Source organism: Varroa jacobsoni, unplaced genomic scaffold, assembly GCF_002532875.2.
Source record: "Varroa jacobsoni isolate VJ856 unplaced genomic scaffold, vjacob_1.0 scaffold_74, whole genome shotgun sequence".
NCBI lineage: Eukaryota > Metazoa > Arthropoda > Arachnida > Mesostigmata > Varroidae > Varroa > Varroa jacobsoni.
Genome location: NW_019212976.1, coordinates 360,475 through 373,271, shown reverse-complemented (window position 1 = coordinate 373,271; position 12,797 = coordinate 360,475). Strand labels below are relative to the sequence as shown.

Here is a 12,797-nt window from a genome sequence, read left to right as displayed (position 1 = left end):
AATCTTGGCTATTTCCCAAAGCGATGGCAGCAAACAGCGCTCGGCTGTGCGCTCGTATGCGTTACAACCTGCAAGATTTTTTGATGATTTCATCACGGTGGTTAGTTTCAGTCGTTTGGGTTGCCATTTTCGATCGCCTCATGTCTCTGATTTGTTCTGATCTTTGCTGCTTTGATTACTCTTTTCGCTCTTATACTCGTTCCTTACCTTTTCTGGTTTCATTTCTTTTTCCTCCTTCTTCATCATTAGTTTAGTTTACTATGGAGAGCCCACGAGAGCGGCTTAACGGCCACGCTTCTGTCACACTTTAACTACTTTGGAGGCCGTAACAAGCAATGTATCTTCAGCGTTCAGCTGCCAGCCAGCTTGTATTCGCCTCCCTTAATTGTAGTTTGTGCAGCGTTAGGTTGTTCCGTAGCGGAGTTGGAGCTGTTTAATGATTAGAACGATCAGTCCTCGACTTATAAAATGCTTTACTGCCTTTAGAACACTTTAGAAAAATGTCTAGTTATTATCTATTGTTCAGAGAGTTCAATTACGTATAAAGTTCGACCACTAAGTTTGACAGTTGTCGATGTTATCTCTTTGCATTATCTATATTAGGGCCTTCATTGAGCTAACTTCTCTGTAACAGAGTTTGGCTTTGGGGTATAGTCAAGTATTAGTTAGTAGATTTCCTGATATGGCTGTCTGCTAAATTCAGAGTATGGACAGAGTATTTGCACTCAACAGGAAAAAAACGACACAAGTTAATATGTGGTGAGTAAAATGCTTTTATTACTTTTCTTCAACTTCATAGATCTTTTGAATTTTATTTGTCAGCTTTTATAAGTTATGCTTGACATCAAAGTACAGGTAAACCTGTTCCAAAGTGACCCATTCCTTGCTTTTATCGTTTTCGGGATTATTAGAATACCATTTGACCATAACAACAATCGCCTTGGATTTAATCCCATAAGATGCCAAATATACGGAACCTAAACATTTAAAATAGATTGTAGGATAGCGTTCAGTATATGATTTTTTTCTCATGTATCTGTTTTTCAACTTCTTTTTTGTCAATTATACGTCGACCATCTGTTATTATACTTACGTCACAACTTTGGCTTAATCCGTTTGGTTTATGTGTATTTGCGTGATTGCATTGCATAATTTGATTGCGTGTGGGCGAAATTTCGAGGTTTCGCCCTGACCTAAAGGTATATACTATTTCGAACGCCTGTAAACCGCTCTTTCGTTCTCTTGGCCTTCCATGATATCTGAATTTCGTTTTCTTATTACGATTATCTTATTCGTACAGGCGGAGAGGTAACGATTCTAATGAACGCTAGTCTCTTCCTTAGTCACCTTTATTGGCTTGCTCAGGTAGTAATAATAAATAATACAAATAAATATTAAGTGTTCAGGTTTTACAGTGTGGAAAGGACTCTGCACGCGTTTCAATTCGACGGTGAATGCTACGAACACCTCAGCTTAAGGAAAATAAATACATTCATTGTATCTGAGAACAACGCGCAACACTGCTCTAGCGCTGACCCCTACCCAACTCCGTCATTCAAACAGCAGCTGATACGGGCTGAATACCCAGTAGTAGAACAAGCGCGCCTATTGGACGGGAGCACTGAGTAAAGGGGGTCCACAATGCACAGTGTGCGTCTGTAAATATTTCATCTTCATATGCATGGGTGCTCCCCTGACAAACTGTCTGGGTCTGCGTCCACGGCTGTATACTGCACCTCATCATTCTGCAGCGATAACTTCAACCCCGCATCCTGTATCCATTTTATACAGGATGAAAATATGTGTGTGTGTGTGTGTGTGTGTGTGTGTAGTTGTATTGTGATTTACTACGCTACTTGTTCAAATTTACTTAATTTTGAACTTCATTTTGTCTTTTCTGGTTTGTTTTCCTAGTTAGTCGATTCGCTGATCTTTACGATCCATAGACTAGAAGGCCGAATCGAAGGATTTTACGAGGAGTGATTCCTGTTCCGGTTCAAGTTCCTTACTCAACGGACTCGTGCCTATCGATAACCGAACAAGAAATAACATAAACGCAGAAATCGAAAATTGCCATTTAGCACCAGTAGTGTTAATATTTCATATACTAATACTTCGTGTCTTCAACGGGACGCTCTATCCGACGAGTAACTTTTTTTTTATTTGATATACACGGTGAAAGCGTTCGCTGTTCATCGTGCCTGAGGTTGTAAACTGCAACTTATTGTTAGAAAATCAGCGGTTGCATACTTCATCTAAGGCAGAACTTTACGGTCGCTTTAACTTTCGCTATCCATACTAAGAGGTACTTGTGATCAGACGACCTTTTATCGCCCTATAGCTGCTAGTGGTTTCTGCAAAAGGATAGAAAGTAAGCATTGTTGAAAATAGCTAAGGCTCTAGGTGCGCAATCCGCAATAGTTTAATCCGGCATAATTTTAATTTCTAACCTGGGCAACAATCGGGCCAAATGGTCGTCGCATGTTGGCTCACAATTGCCTACTTGCTGTACATATATAGTAGCTATTTTGGCCGACAGAACATCATACAGGACGCTTTCTGCAAGACCTTTATCTAATAGACCTTCTCGGCACATCAATGGCTGTCAATTGGTTAATTACGCGTGAATATTTTTGTTTGTCATCAATATTATAGGCTATGTTCGAATAGACGTTCCTATCTACCCGGGCCCAGGCACGGGTTATGCTACACGTGTTTGTTCGCGACTCTTATTTTCACCGACTAATATGACATGCAATACTCACATCGTTTCCAGGCTTTTAGAGGCGGTGCTAGTACAGGTGTGTGACTAGTAGATTCTATAGACGAATCGCGTCCTGGCGGTTGAGATTCGTAGTTCATTGCCCGTACCGCGCTGAAAGCCTGTGTATTCATAGAATTCAGGCCTGTCCACTGGGAAGAAAGAAGAGTATTGCGCGCCGAGTCTTCTGCACAGAAGTATATAATAAGCCGGCCATATCATAATAGATTTATATAATCGCGTTCGGCCACAGATCGTTACATAAACCTTAGTGTTTCAATTTCCGATCTATAACTACCAGAGTAATGAATTAGCATAGTATTTAAGCTTGCAAGAGGATTACAGGGTCTAATTGTGGTGAACTTGCGGTGCCTACAATATTTTCATATTTTATTTACATATTCATGTTCAAGTAACGAAATTTAGCAGTAAAAACGAACGCTTCAAATGTCCTGGGTATTTCCTTTTCATAGTGTGTATAATAAACCCTTAGAAAGGCTTAGAATGGATCGACTGGGTTTTTAATAATTTACCTTTGTAGAAGGATTCTGCTCAAAAGAGCAAAAAAATTTAATTTTATTATTATTTTGGGAGACTCCATTATATTATTAATACATATATCAATTAATTCTATCTTGCCTTGCCTAAATTAGTTGGACTGGGCCCTTTATGAAGGATGAATATTCTTAATGCATATATTTAAATACATATATTTACGATTGGAAAGCGATGTGTACTACAGAATAACCTCCACTTAACGCTGTTACAAGTGAAACATAAATAAGTGCTCCCGCTGGATGCTGGTTTACCGCTGATTACTAGTTTAGACATTTGGCTATTTCTTGGGGCTTTGCTCTTGCAAAAATCAGTTACACGTGACTGTTGTCCAGAAGATTTAGCTCAGGACTAACGCTGGCCGTATACATAGAAAATATCTGTACAATACACTACCTTGTACCAATAAGGCCACTTGGCTTGCCATCATCCGTTATATTTTACGGCTTGAGAACGCCTAACTCCGATTAAATATCCTCCACAACAACTACAGTAGATTAGGTTAGGTTAGGCTAGGCTACTTAGGTTATCACTAGAATTTATATTTTTAGGTGGTATTCTCGTCGTTGTTCTTCAAATGCTCGTTTACACGTCTAAGCAGGAATTTAATACAAACATCAATAGCTTTACGTAGTGCAAACATTAGTCTACATGTATATACATTTTAACGTCCCGCACTTCACTGTTGTTGTCCTTTAACCTTATTCTTTGTGACGCCTAAAAGCTCAGAAAAATTCTGCCTTTCTACAGGAATACAACTCATTGCTTCCTCATTTTTTCCCTTCGGAGAGGAGGATCTAGGTTTTATACTTATATATATATATATATATATATATATTCAATGGATCGCTCTTTGCTAAGCGTTCCAAGTTAAGGCCGTCAAGGACACCCCTTTGTCAGGATTTTTCCGCAGCAAGGCGCGTGCATAAGTGATAAAAGACTGTTGACATATTCACTGGGTAAACAGAATATAAATGGCACGCTGCATAGGCGTTACCCGCATGGGAGTCGCATGGAACTTTTTCCACGGGCTGTCATATTAGGATTGTATGTATGTATGAATAATAAGCCAACTGGGGTTTATACCGCAGAAAGATTATGCTTTACAAGCCAAAGAGCGATGGCTTTTTTTTTAATATATCACGATAGTACACCAAATGCATACATAGTGAACACATGTAACAGAGTATATAGGCATTTTATTAACCAATTAAAATTAGATTTGCACTGGGGCGGCGGAAATAGTTCGGCAAAGGGCTAGTTCTCAAGATATGTATTTGTAAACTTGATTAAAGCTGGTGGGAGATATTTGTTTTTTGCTGGCTTTTTTCTAACCCATGCATTACACGCGAATATGAGCCATTTGAAAGCTGCACATTGCCATGAAGATCATCCGCTGGTGCTAACATCGTATATGTATGCGTAAGAAAAAAGTACTTTTGCTTGATATACTGCGTCCACTCACTCTCAGCGTATGAAGGATTGTATATAACTAGCCTATGTATTTCTGTTATTTTTGGGCTATCTGTATATTTCCTATTTCTGCTACCATCCATAAAGATAAACAAGTGGTCTAACGACTTAGTCCACTGTAGTCTCAACTGATGATATTCTGAACCATCGAAAATGCCGCTAGAAAAATAGTCAATTTTATAGTTAAGGTCTCTCTAGAAGCAGAAGCACAGAAGAAACGAATTTGAATTTGAATTCATGATGAAGGCTATGACGACAGATTACAGACCTTGAAGCTGGCTCTATCTGCCGGTTTTAATATAGTACATAATAAGGATGCACGCAAGTATTCAGTATACGTTAAGCGCTGGAGTATAGTAAAAGGACTTGATAAGGATATTTGCACTTACCTTGTGATTTTCGGGAATGAAATCCATCAGCCCGAAACAATCTGCCTCTTTCCGGTGTGTTATACTGTAACACGCCGAAGAGATTCGAAATTAGCCCTTTCCATTGTTGTCATCTTTTTTCAGTTAGCTAACGTTTTGGGTTAGTAAGCTGGAAGGCGTCTAGTCAGGGTGCCTCCAGCCGGAGTGGGTGTTGCTGCGCTTAACTAAAAAGTTTCTTCAGCATACCTATGAAACTGGTTTTTCCATTCTAAGAGAGCTTATTCATCTATTATCTGTTGTAGATCTGAATGAGCTTCGTTCGATAGTAAATGCCTCTCAGTACCGCCTATTGTAGTTTCCGAAGCAATTTTCCGGGTATGCGAAGAAACCCATCATATTGTAGTGCAAGGCGATTGACTCGTACTTTAAGGGTTAAGCTGCTTCTGGCAACAAAATAGACTTAATTACCCCTAATGAATCTGCTGGCTGACGGTGAGTTCGCATACTATATGGACTTCCCAAATGATGTTGTGGGGATGTCGTTCGGGAGAATTCGAAAACGAACTGTTCCACATCCTGTAATTGACAAAAATACAATTTACATTGTATACCCATGCTAGCTCATGATCTACTATTAGCAAAAAATATAAAACCCACAGTGTACTAGTTGCGCTTCCTTGCCGTAGCTATGTTAACAAAGCGTTTGGTTGAATTTAATCTGTTCTAACTAAGAAGTAATCTGGTCTATTTTGGCCAGTTATATGCTAACATACCTGTCGCATAATTTTCGACATGTAAGAATTGTTTCTAAACGGTGTCTGTAGTTGAAGCTAAAGTAAGGTTAAGGATTCCTAAATTCTCTCGAACCTATTCTTTTAATAAGCCAGAGGTTGCTCTTTAGACTGAAGGCGGTCGAGAGTCCTGAGGAAAAAGCTCATATCTTCCTACAGCGTACAATCGCTCACATCACCGTTACTCCTAATACATGTATTTCAATATGCCCTAACGTTATAGACTAAATTATATAATTAAGAGAGACCATATCTTCAGAGATATCTTCTTCTATCAGAGGGTAGGCGAACCCGGTCGGACTCGAACGTCACATCGCTGCCTTTGCTCTTTTACATTCAGGTAGCTACGGTGCTCGGCAGTAACAAGTAGGATCACACGACGAACGTCAAAGCTAAATGCCTGAGTGCAGGCTCCTCGGCCAGAAGGCGGGCCAAAAATACTCTATGGAGGGCCTACGGCGGCACAAAAGACATCCCAAAGCTACAGCCTATGCAATACAACATAAATCAGGATCTTCTATTATGTAGTATCACTGTATCGTTGTTCAAGCGTATTAGTTTCATTTAGTTATGATCAAGCCTGTCTGCCTTTACCCATGCAACACGTTTGGAACCATATTCGTCACCACCAATTTTGTCAGCTAACCATCTTGGTCTTATAATGAACATTCAATTGAGAGATTTTTATCAATAGGGCTGTAAAAACGCACACGGATTATACTACTATTGTTTTTTTATATCCAACTAATCTGCATACAGTGTTAGCCTCAACAAGTCAAGCACGTTCTAATAACAATTTCATCTGCAATCCAACGAGCGTGACGACAAATTGAGTACACTTCATAGTAACTACTATAATGATAGAAATCTGTATATATGTATAACACGTGACCTTGAGTGATCGCCCTTAGCTAGAAATAAGGAGGCCTGCGTCGTATGCAGTTGCACTATCTTATAGGCACTCCCCGGGAACAAGATGCCTAGTTGTGTCTCCTATCACGAAGTCACCTTACTATTTTCGGTCTACTTCATCGTTTCTCTAAACTGGAAACCCAACGTACAAATCTAAAAAATGAAACAGTCGATCACATAGCGTAAGCGTGTCTGTAAGAAGAATAATAGCTTTCTATTGTCTTCGTAGTTTTAAACTTTTGAGCATCTTATCTTCAATAAAGCGGTAGACATACAAAGAGCAACCGGTAACACACACACATAGAGGGGTATTAACGCGGTCGCGTGCGAACAGAAGCGAACGCAGCCTACTAGTTCTTCAGCCTTTGTTATCCTGTAAGCACAGGTACCCATATGGCATAAATCTTCATAAAGCACATTTAGTAAAAGATGCTCAGTCGACCTCTACCTAGTCTATGAATAATAATAAAATTGATCTGTTCTTTTACAAGAGAATTGACGACCGTAAGCCCGATGCGTAGGAAACACGTCGAAACATTTTACTGCTTTGTTGTGGCCTCTTAGAAACGTTAAATTGAAATGATGGCACTCAAACGATTAGGCATATTCAGCCAATGAGCTTGTCCATAATGAAAAAAGGCTGCAAATCGTTGTTGCTTTTACGTGAATACGATTGCATGTCTTTTTACCAGTAAGTCACACAGGTATTGTGGGACCATAATTTCACTTATGTAGCAGATCAAACAATCAATAACCGACAGAGGCAAACATGGTATATAGATCTTCAAATCGAAGCTGACGTTCCGTAACCTCAAGCTGCTCCTTGCGGGTTTCCGCAAAGGACTGAAGTAGGTCCAGCTATGCCATAGGCTTTGTCCTACACAACTCCCGTAACAATGCCTAACCATGGATCATGTCCATTAGAGTCTTTTAAATTTTTCTGAGAACCGTTACATAGCTTGTGATATTGTTTCGATAAATAACGACATAGCGTCGTACCTGCATGCAACGGTCGGTACGAGTAACCATGTTGTAGTTCGAAGCAGACGAACAAACAGATACTGCGGTATAATCCCACGTTCAAATCAAGTATCTAATCAAGGAAGTATAATCGTTACATATACGCACTATTCAAAGACCCTATTAGCAGTCTGACTTAGCATCTATACGCATATGCAATAGAACTAGATGGGAAGATAAAAGTACATATAGCCGTTTGACGTATTTTAATCAGAGAGGATCCCACTAGAGACTTCAAATGATTGGAACTGCTGATCTTCAGTTCATGATAATGATAAACATATACATACAAAATAGAGTATTGTAACTGTTAAAGAGCTTCTCGCGAACTCTATCGCGAAGTATTTTCTGAAGCTAGTTAGCTTCACTGTAACAATGAAAACTGTGACAAGAGGAAAGTGGTGCTGGATTTTGCGTACTTCGTGATGTATATCTCCAAATGATCCCAACAAATATCGATGTTTCTGTATATCAATCTGAAGGGGAGAGAGAAAAAGAGAAGAGTGCCGCTTGGGTGCAACTCGTGAAAAAATCCGCGATTTGGTATTTTGAAAGTGTTTAGTCGAATGATCAGTCAGTAATTTTAAATTACATTTGCATTTGTAAATAGTAACTAAAAAATAACAAATTACAATTAGTGTGCTAAGCATGCAGCAATGTTAGATTTCAACGGTGGTGGGGGCACCGCCTCTCATTCATCCTCTATTGTTTTATGGTAATTAGACGCCTCTTTTTCTGTCAGCCGTGTGGCGCAATCGCTACAAACTGTACTTGGATTCATGCAATGCTGTGCTGTTTTATTAGGTACAAAAGAACACAGTATAACTGTAACGGTAATCAGATAATGCCACCTCTTATTGGTACGTGAGATTATTTAAAAATATGCAAAAAAAATGTACGTAATTGCCAGACTTCTTCCTCAACCTGGCTCTTACCTGTGGAAACATCGGGGGCGGAGATCGAATCAGATGTTGGTGTAACCCTTCGTGTCGATTGTCCATTTGTGAAGTTAACGACAAAATGTCCTCGTCTTTTGGACTTGACGAGAATAGCAGCTGTTGGTGATCTTCGGGAACCGTCGCTGGTGAATCTGACATCGGTTGGTCCTGTTCCACGTAATTTTGTACCACATACACAGCTCTAGTATTTGTATGTAATAAGGGTAAAAAAAATATGACCTTCAAAAGCCACGTCTATACTTTAGAAATCGAAAGTTTTATGGCCAGCAATACAATTTCATTGAACGGTGCTTGAGACCCGGCAACCTTAATGATAACGATAGCAAGAACATAGGTTGTCAGAAAGTGACCAGTTATTTGACGGAAAGCCACTATGAAAGTGTTCATTCGCAGTTTTATTTCCAAGTTAGACTGTCTCAAATTTCTCTGCAACAGAGGAAAGCAAACGTACACCAGGCAGACAGGGAGCCTTCAACTAACTACCTCAATGACGAAGCTGTGGATCAAGACTAGGCGTATTTAATCTATTATTTCCGATATCTTAGTTACATGGCGAAGTGCGTCTTAAAGACAAGCTGAGAGTCAGCTGCCGAAAAGATACAGTGCATTATTCTTATATAGCCCTAAGACTTTCTACGACATACCCCGCTGGTGACCCTGAATGATAAATCGCGTCTGTTGAGCTGGAACCCTGTGTCTCTAATTAATATATATAGTTAATATATAGCAATTTTGCGCAACGTAATTCAACGTGCTTGTTAGCGCGTCAACTCGGGCATAACTATAGACTCTAAGTAGGCTTTTTACAGCCGACCCGTCGTGCGTCTTCGTCGGCTGATGATAAGCGAGCTGCGTCATTAAATGTGGCGACCGACCTGGGGATGTAGCGAGTGTCCGTCAAATCTGGATAGGCCCTCCGAGAGAACAGAAAACTTTTCGATTTGCTGCTGGATGTAGGGGTTGTCTTGCCGGCTCTGGCGTAGCATCTCCATGTCCTCTTGGAGACTTCGAGCGTTGCGTAACGATGGCGAGATCGAGAGGATGTCTTCGGCGGAAGTGGCCTGCCGGAAGCGACCACAGCCCCCCGGAATGCTTAATGGTGAACTAGGTCGCAAGCGGGTGCTGCAAAAAGATCGAAGGCACACAACAGAGCGCTCAGTGCCTGTGTCAGCTCTAGAATAAATTTACTCTATCAAACAGGACATTTACCATGCGCTATTAAATGCAATGGCCCACATACCCATATTTCTTAGCCATTAACGGTTTTATTGGCTACATCTTTAAGTATACGACCTGTAACATAGCGAGCATTCCTTTTCGGCCAATAGCTAAAGGTCACAAAGGTGGTTATTGTGGCTAATTATAGCAGTTATATGAAAATTATCTCAATCTGCTAACATTGAAATTGAAAAGAATTCTGTTAGGCCTCTCACCGAAGCTATCGCCATCAGCAGCATAGGGAAACCATCAGCACCGACATTGCCGCCCGTCAATTGGGAGCTGCTGATGCCAGAAATATTTTCTAATAATTTCGAAGTGGACACGTTTGAAAGAATACAATTTTTCGCAGTATTTCAACTAATCATAATTTTTCAATATTTCGGTCAATTTGGATAGAACCATCTATCGAACCCAGGTCTACAAAACAGCTTTGCATAGTGATACTCGACTAGAAGTTCATACAATGAATGACCCATAATGTTTTTGTGATATCGAAGAAATAGTCTCAGGCAATTATCTTTTCCGTTTTGTTAAGGTGGTCATGAAAAATATGAGATTTAAGATAAGCTTCGCGGTACCAAATAACTTACAAAGCCCTACTCGCCTACAGTGGTACGTATGCAGGCTAAACGCTTCAATTTCACTACTGACATTTTTAAATGTCTTAACTTTTCTTAGTAATAATGTATCATATTATATGCGCATTGTACAAAATGATTATAAATCATCACTGGCTCGTACGTTCAACTATGTCCATTCAACGATACGATCGTTTCTTTTTTGTACATGGTTTCCTTCTGAGCAGGTCGACTAATTTGATGTCACTATAAAATTGATGCGTTAAGAAGCATAAGATTTTAGAACGCCATAGATGGCACGATATAATTTTCTCGTGCAGGCACCCTGCACGACGTCTCCCGCGCCGACGCACGTTGGTTCCTAGATTGTGAAATTGATAAATAACAGGAACGATATCTTTTAATAAAGTCTTCTATTCAGAGATCATGTTTAGGGCTGGATTTTGATAATCAACAATAACAGAGAGCTTTTTGTTTGTGTTCCGTCTCCGATAAGGGAAGACAAGGCCGTGAACGAAAAAGAAACACTTTAATTTGCTTTCTTTAGGACAGCGAACGTGTTCATTATCATATTGTATGTACCATGTGTGTGCCTTTGCGAAACATCCTACACTTCGAAATAAGCTCTGTTAACAGAGAGGGCTCTTCCGAGAAGCTATTTTTGGTTAGGTTGTAGGATCTGTTTGACAGTCATTCTTTGAAGTTACAAATGATAAACATACCTGGTTCGCGGCTTATTTTACTTCGTCTGTTATAACGACTGAGAAACAACCGTGTTTGTAGGGGCGGCCCATAATCCGGACATATGGTTCTAATAAACAGACTTTCTCATACTCCGACTATATGTGTATGTATATATATATATATATATACAAATACAAACAAAAGCAAAAAATACTTCATTCAATGGCTAGCAAACGACGCTCAATAAAAGTAATTAGTTTTTATTTATTCGAACTTAATGGGATTTTTCTCGGCTTATACTGTAAGCTGATTAAAATCAACTTGGATCTTATGATACATATATAGTTATCTATGTGTACCGACGATCCCGAAAAAAAGCTCCAAACGTCTATCACTTCTAGGATAAGTTGAAGAAAAAATCGTTTCGATGTCAGCAATATGGAAACTCCTTCAGAGTTGAGACAGCGGTGTAGATTGGCGCACAATGTTTACACAGGTTATCGTGCAGAGTTAATATCTTGTTATTAAGTAAAAATTAGTTTGTCTAGTTAATATACACAATTTGTTTCTGTTGTTGTTACGATTCTCTAGTCAAAAATAGCTGAATCACGGCGTTGACCTATAGAGCAACCAAAGAACATATATATGTACCTAGTAAATACTATGGCTGTTTGTGACTAGCGTCGCCATGATCATCGTTATCCACGTTTTGTAGACCGTGACAGAAGGGGAATATTTTATATTTGATCCAGCGAAATGAATACTCACGGCAAACATCTTTCTTGCATGTAACATAACTTCTCCTTTAACACAATAAATCAAGCTCACCCTAAGCTAAGAGTGGGCGAACAAACGTGCCCATTGTGAAAATGATTTGCGTGGTGATGCCTCGTAAAAGGGTTAGCTGACAAGGGCCTTTGGAGCGATTGCCCTCCTCCTGCTTCGCCCGCGCCGCAACTCAGCTCATCTACGAACTCGTCATCGAGAGGATCTGCATTTCGTCGCCTAGAGATAAATCACATCAAAAAAAAACAGTCAAATGTATTACGAATCTCGTCTTTTTGCCTAAAAACGGCCGATGCTCTCGGCAGCAAATTACTCTATTATAACTAACACGACTGTTCGAAAGATTTTACGAAGTTCAAGGAAGTGTTCTGAACCTAAAGGCTAAACATCATCCCGAGTAGATAAACTGCAAACGTTACTCTATTATTAGGCACCTTGAACATATGGAATTTTATCACATATTAGGAAACCCGGCGCCCCATAGAGCGGGTGACAAACGCAAGAATTCACGGATTCTCATTGACCTTTAGTATCTGACCGTAGCAAGGCAATGATAGATAGGTTCGTACACAGAACTGTGACGGCTAACAACGACTGATGTCTCCATGGCGATATAAAATAGCAACAGATAATTCCCGAAAATACGCCTATGCTTCGAGTTAAGTAGATTACAATTTGCCTAGGACTAG

The 12,797-nt window shown here is 39.8% G+C and overlaps 1 protein-coding gene across 3 annotated transcripts in view; it reads right to left on the bottom strand.

Annotated features, from left to right (window-relative positions):
• Window positions 1–753: 753 nt before the first annotated feature.
• LOC111263005 (uncharacterized) overlaps window positions 754–12,797 on the bottom strand; it is a 34,717-nt gene continuing 22,673 nt past the window's right edge. For all 3 annotated transcript variants that reach the window (XM_022837702.2, XM_022837711.2, XM_086969375.1), the window contains 7 exons: window positions 12,151–12,327; window positions 9,715–9,961; window positions 8,816–8,986; window positions 5,626–5,733; window positions 5,179–5,242; window positions 2,766–2,948; window positions 754–2,024 (listed from right to left, as the gene is read on the bottom strand). In XM_022837702.2, the coding sequence (XP_022693437.1) occupies window positions 1,948–2,024; window positions 2,766–2,948; window positions 5,179–5,242; window positions 5,626–5,733; window positions 8,816–8,986; window positions 9,715–9,961; window positions 12,151–12,327 (1,027 nt within the window). In that variant the 3' untranslated portion in view covers window positions 754–1,947. The remainder of the gene's footprint in view (window positions 2,025–2,765; window positions 2,949–5,178; window positions 5,243–5,625; window positions 5,734–8,815; window positions 8,987–9,714; window positions 9,962–12,150; window positions 12,328–12,797) is intronic.